At 36.1% G+C, this 24,482-nt stretch overlaps 1 protein-coding gene across 1 annotated transcript in view; it reads right to left on the reverse strand.

The window, feature by feature from the left end:
* aqr (aquarius intron-binding spliceosomal factor) overlaps nt 1-24,482 on the reverse strand; it is a 74,743-nt gene that overhangs the window by 19,789 nt on the left and 30,472 nt on the right. The window contains exons 17-27 of the mRNA XM_081394336.1: nt 21,025-21,203; nt 20,092-20,259; nt 16,252-16,421; nt 14,950-15,191; nt 12,981-13,124; nt 12,787-12,856; nt 11,683-11,793; nt 11,415-11,524; nt 8,761-8,896; nt 5,918-6,127; nt 2,340-2,477 (exon numbers count right to left, since the gene is read on the reverse strand). Coding sequence (XP_081250462.1) covers nt 2,340-2,477; nt 5,918-6,127; nt 8,761-8,896; nt 11,415-11,524; nt 11,683-11,793; nt 12,787-12,856; nt 12,981-13,124; nt 14,950-15,191; nt 16,252-16,421; nt 20,092-20,259; nt 21,025-21,203 — 1,678 coding nt within the window. The remainder of the gene's footprint in view (nt 1-2,339; nt 2,478-5,917; nt 6,128-8,760; nt 8,897-11,414; nt 11,525-11,682; nt 11,794-12,786; nt 12,857-12,980; nt 13,125-14,949; nt 15,192-16,251; nt 16,422-20,091; nt 20,260-21,024; nt 21,204-24,482) is intronic.

Below are 24,482 nucleotides of genomic sequence, written 5' to 3' on the forward strand. Positions count from 1 at the left end.
AATTGATTTTCTCAAACAAATAAAGCCCCTAAAATTAGTATTATAATTATTTTAAACAGACTTCTGCATGCACACGAGAAACTTTTTCATGCCCTCAAGAAACTATTCACTTGCGCACTGGAATTGTTTGCGTGCTTACTCGTTACAGTTTCTAGATTTATATATACTATATCTTATTTCCTTTGTGTGTCACTGCCATTTTGCTATGAAGAAAACGAGAGCAAGGACTCTTTGCTCAAAATTTGGCCTTCCTTAGGGTAGTACCTCTAATACAAGGCTCAATGTCCTATTTTACACACCCTCTGTGGCGGCGGAGAAACCATGCCACGAAATGAGCTGATGGCACAATACGCCAGTGTCCTATTTACCAAGTTTAAGGGTCTATAAAAAAAGACTGGTACTGTGGAAAAGTGTTCAATATTTGGGTTTGGTTAGGGCAGTATGTCATATTTCAAGGCTTTAGGTCTGCTTTAACACACACTCTGTGGCGGCCAAGAAACCACACCGTGAAATGGGCTGATGGTGCAATAGGTGGCTCAGTGTGCATAGTGTTAATGGTTTCTCGTGTGCACACGGAAGTCTGTATATTTTTTTATTTCTTCAAAGGTCCTTTTGTCATTATTTTTTTTAATTCTTAATTTTCTATTGTAGAAAACTAAATGGGTGCAATAGTCTGGAAATGCAAATATTTTTCCATACTATGCTTTCTTTTTTCCAAACTTTTCCAGACCTGGAAATTTCTCAAATCAAATTCCATACTTTTCCAAATTGCATAAGAACCCTGTAATTCGGATCATATTAAGGAACCGGTTTTAGAGACACATACACCAAGTCAAATGTTTGGAATTACAAATCCAGACTCTCGGTGTACATTTGTGGTTGTCTGCTGATTCGGTTTATTTTATTGATCTTGTCTTTGTCAAATGCAGCATTGTTTATGATTCCAACATGTCACCCAATCAAAAATTAGGGATGCGCCGATCCGATATTCAGTATCGGTATCGGCTCCGATACTGCCATTTTGGCCAGATCGGGTATCGATCAGACGAAGCCGATCCAAATCCGATATTGTGCGTATTACTATTCTGTCATTGTTAGGCCCCACAAAAGGCACAAATGTATTATAAAGCACTATAAAGTTTTCGTGCACTATATTATAAGTGTTCAGAAGCCATTTAATAGTCTAATATGAGGTAGAAATTAATATTTAAGTCATTAAATTCAAGTTCACGTAAACTCTTTCCTCCGCTGCAGCTGTCAATCATACTCCAGTATTCAAACAGCGCGTTCGGTTACGTCAGTCTACGCGATGAAACTCTCAACAAGATGATTCAATGTTAATATTATTGTACTTGATCTGTAGATAAAGTTCTATGGTTTCGCATAAAATGACTTTATCTTGCTGGTCTGTATTGCTGTACCTTAATCATGTTACTTTCTACCGGGTGTCTTGGATCTCAATGGAGTAGAGCACTATGACTGTTCTTCACACTGTAACTGAAATTTAAAACTGTTAAAAGAAAAGGCTGAATAAACTATTGCAAAGATAGATACCGTATAATACACTACGCATCAATATGTATTTCCTCAGTGCTTTGAACTGTGTTTAATGTGGACTCGACGCGCTGCGCGCTGTGACTCGTGTTGCTTCGAGCGCATCATTCCTGCACACGGGTTGTGCATAAGCGCTTTGTGCCGCACTGTATTGGAGCCTTTCGTATTATAATACTTTTGCGCAATGAAAGATTATTAATAGACTTTCTTGTTCTGCCCTATCTTTCATATGTTGCTGCTTCAGCTGCGCTATAAAAAAATATATTCTTAATTTTATAGTAGGCTAGCCTACATTTTTTAAATCTTTTTGATCTTGTTTTTCATGAATGTATTTTACAACAATACAAATTGCAATGTCTAAAGTTTTACCAGATTTATTACTACACTTGTGATTTTTCTAGAATAAATTTTACTGATGAATTATCCACTAATCTAGTTTATAATAGCATGTTTGTCATAGATTATGATCATACATTTTTTTTATTTTTTTTTATTTATAACTAAATTGTTTAGTCTGTATTAAGTAGATTGTGTTTAACACAAAATAGTGATTATCAGTTCAACACACAGAGTTACAGAAATTCTACTTGATTTAAAAAAAAAACCTGCACTGGTATCGGATCGGTATTGGTATCGGACGATACTCAGAATTTTTGGTATCGGATCGGTTCTGAAAAAACTGGTATCGGAGCATCCCTATCAAAAATGGCTTGAAACGTCTTAAACCTGGTTGAAAAAAATGGTTGAAGAGGACGATGTGTTCATGAGTCACATGACACTGATACCTTGAAGCCGAGCTCCACCAGGTCGTGGCGTTTGAGTGCGGCGTGTGTGCAGGTCATGGCGATGATCTTGGCCTCTTTCACCAGCAGGTATTTGGATCGATCCAGCCCGCTGCGCAACAGCTCAAAAGCCCTGAACTCCTGCAGGAGAGAAGCAGCAGCCTTTATGAACACATCAGTGCTAAAAACACACACTAACACGCTCAAAACCCATTGCTCATTTGACTCAAATCACTCAAAAATCCCCCAATACGCCAGGTAAAAACAGCATGCAATGACTGACCTTTTGATAAAATATAAAATAAAGTTTGCATGTGTTTTTTGTTGAGTATCATATTTGATACATCAGGGTTTTATGGCTCATGTAGTCTGATATAGTGAGAAAATGAAGCTCATACTAGAGGAAAAAACACCTCAATTATATTTTGAGGCTCGAATGAGCAAAAATATGCAATTTGGTGCAGATTCTGATATTAATATAGACAAAACGTAAGATAAAATTCTGATGCTTGGAATGTAATTCAATGAGATCTTTATAACAGTACAGCAGATACTTGCATACAATTATATAAATATCAGTTGTCGTCGCTATACCTGCCAATAATATTCCTTACTTAAGAGTAAAATTATATTTAAATGCTTAGTTTTATTATCAAAGCTTGTAGTTTGAAACATAATGCAATGCAATACAATGATGATTGAGAGATGAACAAATAAACCTTCCTCAAAAGCCTGATGATCATATTTGATACTCACATTTGAACAATTAAAAAAAAAAGGTGTATGGATAATCAAGTAAACCTAAGTTGCTTTAGTTCAGTAAGAGTTCATAATGAAATATTACAAACAACATACAACTTACTTTTACATATACTAAAGAAAATCTGTAAAAACATTTTTTTCAGCTAATTTTGATTACATTTATAATTTAGATGTATTAGAAATGTGCATATCCAATATAACACAGCAGGCGTTATCAGGTTAAAGGGGTGGTTGATTATGATTTCACTTTTCTAACTTTAGTTAGTGTGTAATGTTGCTGTTTGAGCATAAACAACATCTGCAAAGTTACAACGCTCAAAGTTCAAAGCAAAGGAAGATATTTTCTTTTACAGAAATCGCTTTTTAAGGACTACAACAAACGGCTGGTAGAGACTACACCACATTCCTCCCGGGTTAGTGACATCACTAACCCTAAAATTTACATAAACCCCGCCCCCTGAACACGATTTATAGATTATCATGACAGAATATGCTAATCAATGACTAGAAGATGAAAACTCATGAGCTACATAAATTCATCAACTAACCATTCAGAAATGTCCTGTTGCTTCTACATGTCATTTCTTGAGTCTCTCCATCATTGTCTGACATTGTCTGAAATTTTGTGCATGTCTGTGTGAGGTAAAAGGACACGAGCTCTTGAAGCTCCGCCCCCTGTGCCGGGAGCAGCTGCTCATTTGCATTTAAAGGGACAGACACAAAAAACAGCGCGTTTCTGCTCACCCTCAAAAAGTGACAATTTTAACATGTTAAATAAAAATATCTGTGGGGTATTTTGAGCTAAAACTTTACACACACACTCTGGGGACATCAGAGATTTATTTACATCTTGTGAAAAGGGCATTATACCACCCCTTTAAAATGTAAGTCACCACAATATTTTGAATGACTAAATTTCACAAGATAAGGTTGGTGTCAGAACATCCATTAGAGGCGATTGTGTTTCTTTCTACTTCCTGTCATTTGTTAGAAACAGCATCTTTGGTTTCTTCTCGAGATGGGCGGCACACTAAGTATCTGTTTCTGTTCGATAGTGGCTCGGATCTGTGCAGTGAAGAGAGGTTAACCCAGCTGGATATTTTCAGGACTGTGTCCATTGGGAAATGAATATTTGATGCGCTTCTGCATTAATATTAAACCCATCAAAGCATTCAATATTGATGAGGCAGTTTTTTTTAACCCTGAGTCTTCAGCAGTGACGGTTGAGGGACAGTGATGCTCAGACAGACTCAAACACACACATGGCACAGCAGTATTGTGGCTGCAATGATGACGCACAACTTTATTACAGGAACGTGTCTTTGTTGTCAGCAGATCAACACAAAGGATGAAAGGATGAGAAATCAACATCAAAGAAGAGGGCATCCCAGAATAACAGGCCTTAAAGGAGGGGAGGGAGATAATTATTGATGGATTTATCTTCATGAATGAACAAACATTAGGCTTAGACCATGCTCTGTTCAAAGCAGACATGGGCAAACTATGTATTTAAAGATGACCTATTAGGCTTTTGTCCATGTTCATCTTTTTTTAGTGTGTAATGTTGCTGTTTGAGCATGAAAAAGCTCTTCAAAGGGAGTTATTCTCTATATCAGTGTCAGTGTTTCTGAACTCCCTGAAACGCCTCCATTGTAGTCTTTAGTTTCTTCCGGGAACGAAAACGTCTCAATATTCCTCATTTCAATTATTCATACACAGAATAAAGGGCCGGGGCCTGGTTGAGTTAGTTAGTAGTGTGTTAAACTGGCGGTTATGGTAACGGAGGGGACATTTCCCAAACACACTCGAAGCGCTCGACCCATCACAACACACTGATCCAGTCGACCAATCAGAGCACAGTGTGCTTTTCAGAAGGAACGTCACTGACAGAATGGGAAGAGAGGAGTGGCAACAAATGTGGGAAAATTATGTTTTTTTTGGTAACATTCAAGCATGAAACCCTATACTAGTGGAGCCACTAGAACAACATCAAGACTCAATAGGTCCTCTTTAATGGCAGTCGTATTGGGCATTGGCTATTTATAATTGAATACTCGTCAAATCTGACAAGTCACTAAAAAAAGGATCTCGCTTTGGCATAATTACATTAAACTTTGCATGTAACCATTCTCTGACAATACCATATCAATTTGGTGACAGCGACACCTATTGGTCAAAAGTAATGAGGAATTACATTATATTTTTTCAATTCCATTGTTTTGGGTCAAATTATCGTCAGGGACGACATGTATTAAATGTACATGTAACAGACCTTCTGCTGTTGTGCTTTGCCCTGTAATTCCCGCTTGCAACTACATTATGATTTATAAATTAAATGATTTACCCCCCACTGTTTTTATATTGTTCTATTATAAATCTTTATTTAAGATAAACTGTCCCTTACCCCAAAAAACTGACTTTTCCCATCTATTTAGAGTGTGATTAGTGAGTTTTTATTGATTAGTAATTATTTTTTACATTTGATTATTCCATTTCTGTATTATTTCTTACTTGAATGCTTCAGTTAAATAGAAAAATGAAAAAAAGTTAATTTCTTTCTCATATTGTATTTGTTCTACTGTTTTAATAATAGGGTTATAATTACCAAAATAATTATTATTGTCCATTATTAATAAAATATTTGGAGGAAAAGATGCATTAAGAATCGTTTTATAATCGAATCATTACCCTCTGGATCGTATCGAATCTAATCTTGGGGCAAGAGAAGACTCACACCTCTATGTGCAGTGTAGGATAAAAAGCTAAAAAAGTACATAGACATAATTAATAATGTAATTTTAGCTCTGGTCCAGCCGTACCTCTAGCTGTGTGAAGATCTTGCGTATGTGGCGGTAGCAGCCCTCAGCGATGTCCATGTCCTCCTGGTACGACTGGCCTTTGAACACTGGCTGAGGAGCATTGGAGAAGTACTTGTGGAAGGGGAAGTGTGACGCCACGTCCTCCACCGGCACCTCTCGGCTGGGCTTTGGCTTCACTTTACTCATGTATTCCTCCCACCGAGAGATTACCTACGGCACGAGAGACAGACAGACAGATAAGATCAGCGCCTGAGGATTTCATGGGCAGAACTCATTAACAGCGCATCAATGGACAAACAGCCTTGTCGCAATCCACACTTAATTAGTACAACACGCGTTTCACTGTAATCTCTGTGATCGGAGTTAATGGCCCGTAAGGATCCCCCCCGAGGCGCTGATATGAATCTACAGACCACAGCGTGATGTATCGAACCACAGAGAGCGATAAGATGAACACAAATGAAAGCAACCCGTGTGAAACCGCTGCCTAGATTCACAGATCAGTCCTGCACTCCAGACCAGCGCTTCTCAACCTTCCTGACTCTAAAGGGGGTCGCACACCGTTCACAACAATATTTGAAGGCCCCCAAACCCTAGTTTTGTGTTCAAAACTTAAAGGTTAATTCACCCAAAAAAGTGAAAACTCTGTCATTAATTCCTCACCGTCAAGTCGTTCCAAACCCGTCAGACTTTCGTTCATCTTCTGAACACAAATGAAGATATTTTGAATAAATTCTGAGAGATTTCTGACCCTCCATTGACAGCTACGCAACTACCACTTCAAAAGTTCATAAAGAGATCGTAAAACTAATCCGTATGAATTGAGCGGTTTAGTCCAAATTTTCTGAAGATGAACGAAAGTCTTACGGGTTTGGAACGACTCTAGGAATCCTGGTTCTTCAATGAAAGACAGTTGTTGAGGGGGTGAATATCTGTCTGATCTCATCTTATCTACAGTATCTGATCTATCTTATCCATCTTTTTCCCTAAAGAGCTTACTGTGTTCAGATTAAGACTGAAACAAATCATTTCATATCATATGGTTGTGCTATCAACAATCCTTATCTGTCAGTTTGACTGAATGAGCTGTAAAATCTCCTTCATTTCCTATTTTCAAGAATAACAACGCTTGGTATTTTAATGTGCCGTGGTTTAACAAGAACATCTATGGCTAGAGCTCTTTCAGTCGCTGCATTGCTCATTCTTTTCCTCCTGATTATTTTCTTTTTTCCCTATGTATTCTGCCTTAACAGTGTGAAAAAAGGACAGCATTTGTGGTCTGCTCACAGATTTAATTGACGATATATCCCATTAATAATTCACTGGAACGCACTAAGAATCTCTTGTTTTTCTCCCCAAATCCTGGTGTCTCTTTCCAGGTTTGTTTTCACACGGATGCTTTAAAATGTAATAGCCTTTTCACTTCTAATCCCCGTTAGCAGCATTTACTGGAAGGCTTCTAAAGCAGGTAAATACAATATTTATTATCTGTTAAAATAATGGCGAGCACATTGAATACTATCATTCAATGCTCAAGTTACTGAACATTTTTGATTAAGGCAACATATGTTACATAATACAGACAAACTCAGGAAAAAAAGAAACGTCCCTTTTTCAGGATACTGTAAATCAAAATAAGCTTCACAGATCTTTATTGGACGGTGTTTAAGCAAAGTTTTTCATGACTGGTCAGTGAACCATAATTTTTGCACGTGCACACGTGGAACAGTCCTTAAGACACTAACAGTTAAAAGGGAATAGACAATTAAGGTCACAGTTACAATAACTTAGGACACTAAAGAACCTTTTCTATTACTTATGAAAAACACCAGGAGAAATATGTCCAGTAGGGATGTAACAGTACACGTATTTGTCCCGAACCGTACGGTACGGACGTCATGGTTCGGTGCACGACAAATACATTTAGTCACAGGCGATCCACACTTAATATATTTAATTTTCTAATTATTATTAATTTCTATTTTAGTAAACATTATTTAAAATTAAAATAAATTTAATTTCAGCAAATGTAACACATGAGATTTTACTAACAGTGTGATGTGACGTACAGTAGTGGCCAAAAGTGATGTCTGGAGGGATGTCTCTAAGGAAAATTCCTTTACTGAATTTAATTACTCATTAATACTTCATTGGTTCTCTTTTGCAGCGTTTTCATATTAGCATGTGTTTATATATATTTTTTTATATGAAAGCCTTGCCAAAAATGTGCACAATTTGGCATGTTTCATTGCGTTATCACAAATAAAATAATTGACAAAAAGCACAACTACACAATATGCTTAATTTTTTTTTAACAAATGTTCGGTAATATTTCAATAGAGGGTGATGATGTCAATTTTCCTTGGCTGCCACAACCGTATCAGCCGCCCTGCTCTCTAAGATATCAGCATCGGACATCAAAAAATCACTTTTAGTCGACCACTAATCTTACATTAGCTTATTATAATGCTTGTTTTGTCTTATTTTAAATGATTTTACGTCTTGAGAGCTGAGCTGATCCTCTCTCTCTCAAGATCCCAATTCAAATCTCTCATTTCATTCATTTTTCACTTCCTGTTTGTCACCATTTTATGTAATGTTGCTTTTTTTACTCTTTTACTTGCAGGGAGCAAATAATTTGGTAACAGTGTTGAGGTTGATATGTGAGACAGCTAAATACCACATTTTTGGCCATTAAAGTTAAGAGTTGAGAGTTAAAATCACCTCTCTTAAAAAAAAGCAGAATATTAATTAAACAGACTGTCAAAATGATGGCTGCACAACTAACACTACTACTATTACTTTCAGTGCTATGCTAGTTTTAAGTGGAAGCGGAAGGGTACCTGGTAGAGGTAGAAGTGTCCAGCGGTCTCACATGTGTAGGAGACGTCCCCGGGCACACCGAGACTGTCCTGCAGACGGGCCACCTCTCGCAGGAGCTCCAGACGCCGGGACAGCACATAGTTCACTCGTCCATACCTGACAGAGGACAGGACCGTTAGCACTCAACTCAACTAAACCATGCTGTCCACAACAGGGCTTGACGCTCACTCTTCTCCCCGTGAGTTGAATAAATCAGCTTTTATTATTTTCAGGAACCACCAATATTCCCCATTGCATTATTATACATTATATTCAACATTATATATAGTAGTTTAATGTAGTAATGTCACTGAAACTCTGTAAGCATTATTTTTTTTTCTCACGCGAGGCGTTGGTTGGATCTCTTCGCACAGACTCTCATCAAATTACTATTCATAAACTGTAAATGGTTAGTTCATCCAAAAATGTAACTTCTGCATTTACTCACTCTCTTATGTTGTTTACGCATTTGAACGTCCGTTTTTACCACGGTATAACTTGTGAATCTTAACGTTGTGAATCTGTTCATCATATTAAGCCATCGTGTCTCTTCAGAAGACCTAGATTTAGATTATTTTCATGATGCCTTTATGACTTTTTTGGATCTTTTAAATTTTAGAGGAATGGATTTTAAATGAAAAGGACAGAAATCTCTCAGGTTTCATAAAAAATATCTTCAGTTGAACTAAAATATTACAGGTTTGAAACGACATGAGGGTGAATTCATGATGACAGAATTTACAAATTTGTGTGAATTAAACCTCAAAAATACAATAATCTGAGTCATGGATAAAACTAACTCTATATCGCGAATCATATCGTTTAAATCAACAATATATATATATATATATATATATATATATATATATATATATATATATATATATCGCGATATCTTGATATAACACCCTTAGTATCGAATAATGTTTTTTGCAAACAAGACATTTGCAAGCAAAAGTATTTATTTATTAGTATACATAAAGTACACTAGGTTTTTTAAAAAATTTTAAACAGAATCTAATAATTATGTAATTATTTATAGAACTACTCTACACTGTTTACAGTAATGCACAATTAACTGTAATAAAAAGATTAATGTGCCATATAATATTAGTAGAATGTATATATTGAGGACAGGCCAGACAGGAGCTACGGTTTACACTGAATTAAATGCCAGATACAGTTGTGTAACCAAAATACCAATAATAAGAAACAACATAAACATAGTATATAATGTGTCGGTCGTGAAACTTTTAATTATAAACAAGCCCGAAATACACCCGACATCTTGTTCCAAACACAAATTAAATCAAGACTTATTTTACCATTTAAGATATTTAGGATGATTTATGAGCTTTTAAAGGTGCACCGTGTAATTGCAACCAACAGAAGTTACAGGGGACGACAGGAAGTGATGTCGTCGTCTGAGACAGCAGAGAGTAGCCAGTTAACCAATGAGGTTTCTTTACAAAGATAAATGAAGAAATTAGGTTTACGTAATTATTCAGTAAAACAATATTATTGTTACTTGTTCATCATTGTTTTATTTGCAGACTTTAGCTAGCTTCTTTTGCACGAAGACCGACATAGTGATAAAACGCGTTTGTCCGTTCAGGGCCACTGTAGAAACATGTCGATGTAAGCGGACCGGCGGTGTGTGTAGATAGAAATGGCTCATTCTAAGGTAATAAAACATAACGTAGTACATAGTTATGTATATGATATTGCATTTCTGTCAACAGATCCTCCTAAATATTACACACTGCACTTTTAAATGTTCTAAATTAATAAAAAAAATGTTTTTACTTTATCGCAAACATGCTCTAAAATACCTTTTACTTGCACGTCTATTTTTAGTCGTAAATGCAAGTGTAAACGTTCATACTGTCAAGTTTTTGTACATACAGAAATGAATTCTGGGGGATATAAGAGGACAAGAGTCTGTACTGCACATCGGTGTAAGGTGGACACCAGCACACACAAACAGACCATATCTACTGTTCAAACATTAGCACCAGAAAACAGCACCTCGTCGCCTCTTTTGGTTTGCGTACGTCAGGTTTCCTCTTGTTTTGTTCAGAAATCGTCTTTTTTGACTGATTCACTGGAGATATTCAATCAGGAATTCAACTACAGGAATCGTGCTGCATGTTTGTTGAGTAAAATCCTTGTTGTTGTGAAATCCAAAGGATGTTGTGACAGTGATGTGACGTACAGTATTGCACAGGCATTTTCATTTTTCTTATTGACTAAGCTCCCAGGTTCACCAAAGCATGCTGAAAAATTAAACCCGAGCCACAGTTTCTAACATTAGGATTCTTCATTATCTTCAAAGCACATATTTTCACACACTTTTTGCTTTTAATCGATCGTTATTTTGCCGTTTAGGAATAATTATTCTGCTTTTTCCTTATTACCCCAGAAACTAGGCAGGTCATAGGTCAAATGGGAGTGTTATTTGATGTCAATAGAGGATTTTTGCAATTAAAAGCTCTTTTTGGATTAGAAAGGACCTTTTGACTTTTCATATAAATGGTTCAAAACATCAGGGAAAACTGCTTCCTCAAGATAAGACTACAGTAAATCAGAATTGATTTGGCCAACACAACTGTTAAGAGTGTGTGTGTGTGTGTACCGGCTGAAATCTTTCTCAGTCTCTAGTTCTTCTTCTCCATGGCCCATACGCAGAAGGTGACGTTCATCGATGTCTAACGCCATAATCTTCTCAAACAGCTGGTTCAGAGCCTGAACAATAAACACACACATATCCAGAAAATAAATACATATAAATAGTTTTAACTCAGATGTAACTACAATTTCAGGTAGATGTTGAGAGTTAGGAAACCCTAATTTTAGTTGAATGCTAAGCTTTGACAGAGAGTGTCACAGTGTCGGTCTCGCACCTGATTGGAGTGTGTGACGATAAGCGTTCTCTGCTCGGGGAAGTTGTGGTACAGGTTGGAGATGATCTGAACAGCCACGTCTGTTTTTCCTGTGCCGGGAGGACCAACAACCTACAGCCGAGGGAAAGAACATTTAGATTTTAAAAAGTGATGCTCACGATTGGTGTTTCCCTGTCAGAGCGGACAGTTCTTCAGCACATGTGGAGGTTTGTCTACTACTATTACATAAACACACAGGGAGAGATTGACAGATATTTAAATTACAGATTCAAAACCAGCTGATAGATATGAGTAACCACAGTGAGAGACTCATATCTTTCTGGGAGGATAACACTGTACAGTCCCCGTCAAAAGTTTGGAAAAATTACGATTTTTTCATGTTTTTTAAAGAAGTCTCTGCATTTAGGCTGCATTAATTTGATTAAAAATACAGTTAAAACAGTAATATTGTGAAATATTATTACAATTTAAAATAGCTGTTTTCTATGTGAATATATTGTAGAACATAATTTATTTCTAAGATCAAAGCTGAATTTTCATCATCATTACTCCAGTCTTCAGGGTCACATGATTCAGAAATCATTCTAATATGATGATTTGATGCTCAAGAAACATTTATGATTATCAATGTATATATATAATTTTTTTGTGGAAACCATGATATACTACCGTTCAACAGCAAAGGAAAGGTACTTCTCTCAGAAAATGCACAAATAAAGATAGTTTTAGATGTTTAATTGCTATTTGGAGCATTGGGATCGCTAGACGAGGGCTTAATGAACTCATTTTTGTGAAAACCTAAAAAAAAATCGACCAAAAAGTTTCACTTGTTTTGTCTGCAGATCGAAATTAGCCGTGCGCATTCCGACTCATTTTGCCAGGACGGGTCACATATTATAAACAGCAGTTTTTCCCAATGGTATCAAATATCCATACTTTTAAAGGCATCATATCGAAGTTAGAAATTCCAGTATTATGACAACACTATTAAAAACCTTAATTATTGCAATTTTTTGACCGGTACTGTAATTCAGAAGGAGGTAAATTAAAAGAACAAGAAGAAAAAAGAAATATAAATACAAAGTGTAGTAAGTGATTTCTTACCATAGTAAGGCCTGGCTGCATCCCTGCACGAATGGCTTCAATCTGGGTGGGTGTAAACTGGATGGTGTTTCTGTTGAAGTGGACAAGAACGTCAGTCTTTGCAGAACAGGCATTATGTTTACACAGACATGCATTCTGAATCCAGGCAGTTATTTCACTGTCCCGTTGCTGGAGAGATTGGGTCCTCCACGCACCGCTTAGGCTGGTTGTAGGGATACGGGCCCCTGTTGGGAATCACATGCGGCTCCACCACCAGCGTCTGATCTTCCTCATCACGTCTCTCTTCCTCATTTGCTTTACGCTTCTTAGCCTTCACATTCTGCACAGGGAATCGGATTCTGGTGGAGAAGAGAGTCACAATTTCAATAAACCTTGCACAAATAGTCCACATGCACTACCGTTCAAAAGTAATATGGTGAAATATTATTACAATTTCAAAATAAGTGTTTTCTATGAGAATATATCTATATATCTACATATACACACATATATATATATATATAGGAGGTAAATTAATATATATATATATATATATATATATAAAAAACAAAATTTATTCAGACACCTTCATAAAATATGAGCAGAATGAATTATGAATTACACACATGAATTATGTTGAATATCTGTCAGCTGTTAAATTTAACTACACAATTAGATAATACCAGTTTAGCTCTGAAGAAATGCTTAATTTTGTGTGTCTGTCAAAGTGTCTGAATAATTTTGGTCCCAAATTTTTATACATGTTACTGGTAGTCACTGTATGAAGAATATTTGGGTATATGTCACAGTTTACTTTATTTTGCTCTCCTCACTTACATAAATGAACTACAGTGTCCTACACCCACTAGTTAAAAAACAATATATATATATAATAGGGATGGGCATAATTAATCGACAATCGATAATCGATCGTTAAGAATTTCGTCGATCACGTTTATTTGTTATCGATTAATCTAATGCAGGTTGCGTTGCGTAGTGTGAGTCTTGAAGCAATGGAATTAATTTTAGCGCGGAGGTACCTGTGCATCCCGGCAACCTCAGTCCCCTCACAGCGGGTGTTTTCAGCGGCTGACTGGCTGTCACCAGGTTGCGGTCGCATCTGATCCCAGATCATGTCAACATGCTTACCTTTCTCAACAGAAATCAGTGGACTGGTGCAGAAGTTCTATGGGAACTTCATGCGTTTTCTCAGATCGGATAGCTATCTGATTTATCAAAACGATTCCATTTACACCTGGTCACATAAATGTGTTTTTGCAAAACGGATATAAATCCGATCTTGAATTCCCGCGATATGCATATTTAAATTGTTGCACGTCCAAAGCAACTGATATGAGCTGCATTTTATTGATCATCAGCGAAAATTTCTAAATCAAAGACCGCAACGATATTGCGGCAACAGCCCTGGTAAGATCATTTCGGTTCTTTACTTTTAATGAAGATGATTGTGTTTTGACGAATGACTTTCACTTTGATTTGCGATAGTTTGCACGTTGGCTTGATGAATAGATGCTCATCTGTGGTGATGCGTGTTCCAGTAACGCCGTCATATCTGGCTATAACATGACATATAGCCTAGGCCTATAAAACGCTCTCACATGTTTATTTCTTAGCATTTTTGGGATAAGTCAAATTTACATATGTAGTTTCAACAACCAGATGCATTTACTCTTGTCCAGTTTCGTCTGGAATGCGTCTCAGATCTCCTCCTGAAGTGGTTTGAGCGATCGGGTTTTAATCCGTCTCGGATGCGTTTCGGAGGGCATTTACACCTGGTCTTTTCACGATCGGATAGTTATCCGATCACAGAAAACGGATGAAGTGGCCATGGGTCTCTGTTTAAGAACGCCGGCTCGCTGTTCCGCTGTTTTAGAGCACTGCAGGGCATCTTCAAGTCTAACGTTACCGAACGTGCAGTTTCACTGCCACAAGTTGATCTTCTTGTAATAAAGATCTCATCGAGGACAAACAAACTGTATTTTTGTATTTTCATTGCATTTTTAATTTATAAAAAGTTGAAGAAATAATGAATTTCAATATAAAAATATTAATGATTAATCGATAGTCGATCGTTAATTCTCCCGACGATCGACTAAGAAAATTTAATCGAATGCCCATCCCTAATATATAATTAGCATTTATGCAATAATGGCAGTTTCTGACCTAAAAGGCGGGACCTGACGAGCGGGATCTTCCTCTGACACCTTCACCGTGTGATTGGGGAAACAGGACTTCAGGTGCTCGATGGACAGGAAGGTGTCGTTGAAGTCCAGCGAGGAGATCTGATTGGGCATCTTTGAGTAATGGGCACTACCAGGGTCTCCATAACCCAGAATGATGTCGTGAAGCCAGTCGGGAACCACACACTCTGTGTTCATGAGGTTACGAATGGTCTCGAGCACAGCCTGCAAGCAAAACAAGGAATTATTTTAGGATAATTGTGGATGTACCTGTTTAAACTGGAATATATAATTCCTGTCTGATTGGGTGGTTCTTGTTTTATATTTCCCATTTTAATGTTGGTTAATGTTTAAGTACTTGTGTTTTGTCATTTTATTAGATTGTTTAAATAAAATGTCTGTGTAGTTTTTATACTTTTTTATTTCAGTAAATTGAGTACTTAAAGGGATAGTTCACCAAAAAATAAATTCTGTCGTTATTCACTCACCACTTTCGTTCATCTTCGGAACACAGATGAAGATATTGTAAATGAAATTGAGAGATTAAACTTAGGCTTTTATTCACATATAAACACTGATCAGCGTCAAACAAAGTTTAAAGCATTTAAATTGGATCACAGAAGCTGAAGCATGGCAACCAGTGAGGTGTGTGTTACGCAGCACGTTTGAGCTTCTGCAAGAACCAGTGAGGTTTGTGTGTTCTCGCATCAAGCAAGTACGATTGAGCTTCAGTTTATGTTCGCAGAATAATGTTTATATGTGAATAAAAGCCTACATTAAATTTGTTCATCGTGTAAGGTGATCATGTCTCTTCAGAAGACTTGGATTAAAACACTTGATTCATAAGAATTTACGACCTCTTTATCAACGTTTTGAAGTGTCAGAGTTTCGGGTCAATAGACTTTCAATGGACGGACAGAAATCACTTAGATTTCATCAAAAATGTCTTCATTTGGGTTTCAAAGATGAACAAAAGTCTACAAGAGAATAAGAAAATTATGACAATTTAAATTTTTGGATGAACTAACCTTTTGAACTTTTAAAATTAGTTGCTTTGGCAACTAACTAAACAAAAAAATACATATAAAAAACATTTTTGTTAATTGAAATAAAAGTTAAATAAAATAAAAAATTAACACCAAGAATGTATTTTATTTCAGTTAATATTTCTTTAATTAACAAACCCGTTGTTTATACTTTTAGTTTGAGTTATTGATAACAAGAGTGGTCAACGGTCTGGTTGTGTGAGTCTAGTGGCAGGAATATACAGGAGGAATCGTCTGACCTTGAAGTTGTTCTCTTTGGGTTTGCGTCTCATGATGATATTGAAGGTCTCATAGGGGTCTTCTGCCCCGTTCTGGATGCTGTTGGTCATGTCCTGCTGGTACTGGTTAGCGTCGAGCCAAACCCGAAACGTCCTGGTGTCTCCTCTTAGTTTGGGCTTCGGATCAGGACCTGGTGCAAGCATCAGAACACAATAATCAATAAAGATATATAAATAAAAACAAACTTCCTGAAAGTCAAGTGAACCGCACATTCAATCTTGTAACAATACAAAGCTCTTTAAAGTAATCTGTTTGACTATAATAAACCATAAATCAGAGTAACAATGTCATCGAATGTCGCTTTGGATAAAAGCCTCTGCTAAATGAATAAATGTAATTGTAATGAAGGAAATAAATATTCAGTAATCCGTCTAAATTGGGGATCATTTGTCAAGTAAATTGACACTGAAATCGCTGAACCAGTGATTCTAGACCACATTCCCAAGGTCCAGCAATAAGGAGGGCCAGGGGTCAATGCGAGAGAGAGATTTGGGCCAGTGAATGGATTTATCGCTCCGCTTATCGGGTCAGAGCCGTGTTCATGGGCCGTGGGGATCCATCACTCTCCTATCAGAGCGAAAAATGTCCTTCTCATAATAAACAAAGCATTTATTAAATCAAGCTCCAAAAACAGCTCATTTAGTTATTGACTGCCTCCAGAGCAAGACATCGACGAATAGTTATCATTTAGCGGATAACATTTGCCTACACCGGATGTGAGTGTCACGTCGAAAGCAAACAGAGGCCATTATCATCACCGACGCTGTCTACACTGATACAGTTTACAGTGGAGCTGCACGATTCTGGATACATTGAAAATCACACTTTTTTTTATGTAAAATGGAGATTGTGATTCTCCCACAATTTTGAACAAAAAAACAACAACATTAGACAACTAAACAAAATAACATGCAAACTAGAGGTTCTGACAAAATGTTCATTGCTATTTAAAAAAAAATATATATAACCCTCAGAGGTCGGAGATCACGCCGGCGTGATCTGCTCGCTTTTTTCCTTATGAGTTGAATTGAGACCCCAAATACTCTTTTGACTTTGATTTTATAAAACAAGTTTCATACATCAATCGATTCTGTTAAATGTGTATTATTTTTGTGTATACTCACAATAAAAACAAAATGTTGTGCTTTTTGCCAAATAAAGAAAAATAATCACAAAGCGAGTTCTGCCTTCTCTCTGTCCGTGTAGTCCATTCTGAAACGCGTCCGAAAATGAATCATAACTCAGCGAATACTTCTCACACAGGCACGTGAGATATGTCTTTATGAAGCTTGAAATCTCCTCTTTTAAATGAAGTAATTTATATAAAAAACAAATGTTTTTAACTCATGTAATCCCTTTGAAAGCAAGGAGAGGTACCGTTTTTCCTTCTCCCTTCATTATCTCTAAATGAGCTGCAGCCGCCCCGCCCCTGGCGCGATTCACATGTAAATAGTTTACCTGATCTAGTATGCATCGCATACGCCCCCCGATCAATGCCATAAAAACACAGTTTGTTCATCAGACTTCAGGCTGATAGTTCATCGCGTTTTGAGTATGACACGCTTCTCCGGTAATAAAGACTCCCTTCAGATGATTCTGGAGAGCGAGGAAGAATGCACCATTTCCTCAGAGGACGAACGGCAGCATTTTGAAGAGCGAATTCCGCCGAGAACACAATTTCAGAGTAAGTTTTACTTAAAAGTCTTTTGTCTTTTATTTTTCGTGTTCGCATTTATGAGGAAAAAACAATATTACGTGACAGTTCTCCATTATGGACGCGAGCGCTCTAAAAAAAGCACTAAAAGACTTTCAAACTTTCACAGAGACCTCAAAACAGAAAGTACAAATCCTTTCTTTAAAACGAATTTCGTTTTGTATCAATTGTATCTTAATTTTAATAATTTTTTCATTAACAAATTTCCTGGATTTAAAGTAAATATAGGCTAGCAATCACAACATAAGGTGCTTGAACTGGAGATCATCATGAACCAGACCGTAGCCTACTCGCCTCACATGTCTAAAAAATGTGAAATATATTTACAGAAAGCTGGTTCTAAACAAACCATCCAAAACACTAGCCTACTGCGAAGATCGCGAGTCAATAGCCTATCGTCAACTTCATCTTTGCCAGAAGTTAAATTTAAATCGCGTGTGTGAATGAATGATGATGTTTTAGCAAACTGAATTGCTACTGAGATGAGTAAAAATCGACTGAAATATGAATACATAGATAAAATGTAGGCCTATAATCTTTTTTTTTTTTTTACAAAGAAAGAGTACACTTGAAATATTGTTGAAATTGTAATTATTGTTGTAATTGTAACCTTTTTAATAAAATAGCAAAACATATTTACAAGATAGATGTAAGCAAAATCTTAAATGGTCAATATAAGTCTTCTAAATATATCTTTTGTCCTTGTATTGTGGCTCAGTCAGTTTCACACCTGAGTGAATGGCTCATCATTATGCAAAGTGGGTGGGACACTGTAATCTAAGGTGTAAACTACTCCTCCCCCTCGCATATTGGCTTTCCAAGCAAAACCTGTTTTACATCAATTTAAATCAATGTATGGTTTTATGTGAACGATAAAGCAAGACTATTTTCACATAATTTTGAAGAAAAAACACTAGGCAAGGACATCCATTTGTCAAAAGTCTTATTGACACATATTTACTATGTGTTTTGTGGCCTTATTTCAGAATTTTTATTTTTTATTTTTTTCAATAACCACACATAAACATTATTCTCTCAAAAATGAAAACATGTACATACACATGGCTCACATATTATGGTAGCCCTGTTTGTGCTTTATAGAGTGAATTTACACCTTTGCCATTAATATGTTTATAAGCAACTGAAAAAAGCACAAATGTCAGGGCATGTCAGAACATCTCAAGGGCCTCAAAAACAGCCCAGACCCCAGAGGGATAAATTTGAACAAAATCGTTAAAATAGATAATTTGAAAGGAGCATCTTATTCATAAAAGCATGTTTAGTTATCGGATAAATTGTGAATAAATCTGTTAAATTAATGATTCAATGACAAACACTCACTCCTGGTGTAACAATAAGCAATACAATACATACATGTGTTATTTCGATCACTACTGTAGACATTGGCGTTTATACACAAACTGTAAACTTTACAGTACACTTTTTTTACTGTTATTTAAATGTTTGTAACAAATAACGATGACGTGTGGTTGAAAAGCTGCTTCAAACTGTACATTTGCAAGCCAGCTGCTCTCTCCAGTCTAACGCAGATTTGAATGTGATGATCGTACTCGTTCATAAAGCCTTTGGTTTAAACAGTTTCACATCACAAGCAGAATTGAGCAGCACGTTTACTCGCTGCCATATCAATGAACGAGAGCATTCACATTAGAAGCGTGACAGCTGACCCTCTTATTCATTAACATGGGTAGCAATGTTAATGAATGAGAGGGTTAAAATACCGGTGTGTGTCCACTAGTGCATTTTCCATTCATTCCTATGGAAGTTGAGCTTTTTTCTTTTTTTTTCTTAAGGTTTGCTTCTCTGTAGAGACTTCAGAAGGATCCCAGCGTCAGGAACGAGAGGATGGTTTATTTTAAACCCATCCTGGATCAAGTCGGACGATCACAGCCAATTATAATTCAAGCAATTTCAAGCACTTTATTCAAAATCCGAGCATTTTTCAAAGGTTTCCAACAAACCCCATTATGACTTTAGCTCAGGAAACTCATGAGAGTCTGTGCGCTGACTAAACGGCGACAGAAAACTGCTCATAAGGTTCAGTGAGCTCAGTAAACACTCTTACCCTCCTCGATGACGCGGCCCTTATCGTCCAGCATGCCCTGCACCTCACAGCCTCTCACGTACACCAGCCCGGCCTGATCCACGAACGGCTGCCGGCGATCGAAGCGTGTGCCGTACGGCAGGTTGGGCCGCACTGTGATCAGGAAGCAAACGTCGTGTTTCCGCAGACCTGGAACAACGAACCGTGATGTGAAGAGACTGAAGGATGAAGTGAGCATAATCATTTTAACGTGCTGAAGAAATTGTGAGTGCCGTTTTTTAGTTAATATTTTTAAATAGATTTTATTTTCCGTTTTCATTTTATACATTTATAAATTAATATACTTTATTTTATGTGGCATTAAGATTTTTTGTACTTTTGTTGTGCTTTTGTAATTTGTATTAATTTTATTACATTTTGTTAATTACACTGTAATTTTTTTAAAATGTATATATAGTCTTTACTATGTTTTTAGTTTATTTAGTTGGTAACACTTTACAATTAGGTTCATCAGTTAACATTAGTAAACTACATTAGTTAACGAACTAAGAATGAACAATACTTTGTTAATCTATGTTAATGTTAATTTCAACATTTACTAATGTTATTAAAAAGGTTGTACTTGTTAACATTAGTTAAAGCACTGTGAACGAACATGAACAAACTTTGAACGGCTGTATTTTTATTAACTAACATTAACAAAGATTAACTAATACAGTAACAAATGTATTGCTCATTGTTAGTTCATGTTAGTTATTACATTACAATAAAGTTCATTAGTTAACATTAATTAAAGTGTTACCATTAAGTTTTAGTACTTCAACTTAATCTAAACGAAAAGGTTGCCTTGCCCAGATATTACTTCAGTTCAGCTCAGGCTTTGCTAGGAGTTTGCAAGTGTGGTTTTTTAAACGTGTTGCCAGTGTTTGCAGAGACAGAGAAAGAGCTGTTTACCCTCCCATTCGTTCTTGATGTGATCTCGGATGTTGAGGTTGAGGGTGACGTCGGCACGGACTCGGGCAGGCCAGTTCTCCCCGATGTTGGGCTTGGCCACCTCCACGATAGAGAAGGACAGTATGGTCTGAGCCATTCGAGCCCATCCTCCAAACACCACTCCTCCATACTCCGACTGCCTGGTGACAGAGCCCTCAACGTTAGCAACTCATCACAAATGAGCATGTTCACGCTGTTCTGATCATTACAGTCAAGTCAATGCTGACCAGGAGCTGTCAAGCTCCAGAAATGATAAAAATAAATAAATAACACCATCTCAAGTCTTCAGAAATGAGAATATGGAGGATATTCAGTGTCAATCTCTGCAGTGTCTCTCAGCAAACCTGACATGATGACACCACATCTGAACACATACATTTACAGCGATGGAGATTTTTATCAGCGAATAACCTCGTCACAACTATCATATAACTGCAGAAACAGCACACACATCAAATGGACTTTTTATTGTGCTTCTCATCATTCCTGAAGTTTGACAGTGATTCATGTTTTATGAAATATCCAAATTCTGCTAAACATCTGGTTGTGTGTTCCACAGCAGATCATGCAGGTTTGGAGCATGAAAGTGAGTAAATGAAAATAACTAGGACTTTCAACGTTCATTCAACGTGTTGCTGCATGAAGGGACCCTTGAGATGATGATGATCTCATTTCTGTTAAATGATGTATTTGCTACCATCTTAGTCTAAGAGCCCTGCTATGCTATTAAGTGATGAGTCAAGCTACTGCATTAAAGGGGTTATATTAAGCTTTTTCATGTTTTCCTTTTGTAATTTATCTGAGTTACAAAGCTCATATTCTCCCACAAAGGGATTTATTCGGTCTAACAGAGAACAGCTGCAGACCTTACGAAAACGCATCGATTGAAGTCCAGATAATACTTTCGGGAATGTCTACATCACAATGTGAAATATAGCTGCGAGCAGCGATTACGGGCCCAAGCCGGTGGCACCGCAACCCCGGTGCCTTTAGTTACCTAAAGGCACCAGGGTGGCGGTACCCCGGCTTTGGCCCTCCATCGCTGCTCGCAGCTATATTTATATATATATATATATATATATATATATATATATATATATATATATATATATATATATATATATATATATATATATATATATATATATATATACATACATTCATATATACAAACATATATATATATATATATATATATATATATATTCATATATACAAACATATATATATATATATATATATGTATTTATATATGTGTGCATATATATATATATATATATATATATATATATATATATATATATATATATATATATATATATATATATATATATATATATATATATATATATATACCGTTCAAAAGTTTGGGGTTAGGAAGATTTTTAATGTTTTTAGGAGAAGTCTCTTCTGCTCACCAAGGCTGCATTTATTTGATTAAAAATACAAACAAAAACAGTAATATTGTGAAATATTATTCCAATTTAAAACAGCTGTTTTCTATTTTAAAATATTTTACACTGTAATTAATTTATCTGATCAAAGCTGAGTTTTCAGCATCATTACTCCCGTCTTCAGTGTCACATGATCCTTCAGAAATCATTCTAATATGATGATTGATGGTCAATAAATATTAATTATTATTTTCAATGGTGAAAACAGTTGTGTAAAGATTTTTTTTCAAAATGCGTTGATGAATGTAAAGTTCAAAAGAACAGCATTTATTTCAAATATAATTTTTTTTAACATTATAAATGTCTGTACTGTAACTTTTGATCAGTTTAACTCATTCTCGATGAATAAAAGTATTGATTTATTTGATTTCTTTCCTCCAAAAATAAAATTAAAATGATTACTGACCCCAATCTTTTGAGTGGTAGTGTTTAATGTTACAAAAGCTTTAGATTTCAGATAAATGCTGTTCTTTTGAACTTTCTATTCATCAAAGACTGTACACAACTGTTTTCGACATTTAAAATAATAATGAATGTTTCTTGAGCATCAATCATCTTATTAGAATAATTTCTGAAGGATCATGTGACAGTGACGACTGGAGTAATGATGCTGAAAACTCAGCTTTGATCACAGGAATAAATAACAGTTTAAAATATATTAAAATAGAAAGCAGCTGTTTTAAATTGGAATAATATTTTACTATATTACTGTTTTTGTTTGTATTTTTAATCAAACAAATGCAGCCTTGGTGAGCAGAAGAAACTTAGCTTAAAAATCTTACTGACGCCAAATTTTTGAACAGTAGTGTATTATATATTTATATAATTATATAAAAATGTAAGGGATAAGACACAGATAATTTTACTTGCCTGACCTGATTAGAACAATGAAAAAAACTTAAATGAAAAAATAACTTGGGAATCACTAAAACGAGGGCGCGATTGAACAGTGGACACATAAAAACATACTCTGTCATTTTGTTCAGAACATCATTCAAACTGCAAAGTGTTAACTTATATTTTTGTACAGTAGCAATAAAACACAACATTGTGCTTTTTTAAAATACATTCAAGCAATCCGCCCCGAAAATGAAACTAAAATGCTCACGGCTGCACAGGCATTCATAATGGTGCGCGTCCTCAGCGAGGAACGAGCAGAACAGAGTCAACGTTTCTTAGGTCATTCCTCCTTCCATAGGAATTTATTGAAAACGCTCGCTCTGCTCCGCACCATTATCAATGTCCGTGCGGACGAACATATTTTACTTTCGTTTTTAAGTTAGCGATTAAAAAGCCCCCAGCAGTGTCACACGTCAGTTAACCGGTGGTAAAATATTCTCACCGTCACATACCTAGTATATTTTTATATAGATATAATAGGCCTACCTGATTTTGAACACAAGAGGGCAGTATAGCACTATGTTTGACTATTTATTTATTGTTTAGACTAAACAACCATTCTGGCAGTTTTTAAACTTAAACTTCATTCTTAAATTGAAAAAAAGAATAAAATGAGTTAAGTTCTGATATTTGTATACTTTTATATAGTAATAAATGGTGTATAATTACATTTTTAGAATATATGAGCCTTTTAGTGGTTCCTTTTTTGACATTACTTTAATCCCTCGCCATAGCAAGACCGTTTGAGATATTTATTATCCGTTCACAATTTAGCATCATTAATATATTTTTATCATGTTGAAAAAGTTTGGTGGGAATAAAATAACCACTTAGATAAAGGTGGCTAAAAATTCAGAGGCTGATTTTGCAAAAAAATCCACATTCAGACCAAAATATCTGACTTCCTGATGGTCAGAGCTAATGACTTTAAATTAGAAAGTTATCCGGGTCGATGAGATCAATATATGAACTGAGTTTTTTTTACTGTATTTAAAACTAACCCCCCCACTTTTGTCAAAAGCATGTTGAAAGTGATACACTTCCTGCTGCCAGTTGGTGGTGCTA

Source organism: Scardinius erythrophthalmus (genome assembly GCF_964197995.2).
Source record: "Scardinius erythrophthalmus genome assembly, chromosome: 19".
Classification (NCBI taxonomy): domain Eukaryota; kingdom Metazoa; phylum Chordata; class Actinopteri; order Cypriniformes; family Leuciscidae; genus Scardinius; species Scardinius erythrophthalmus.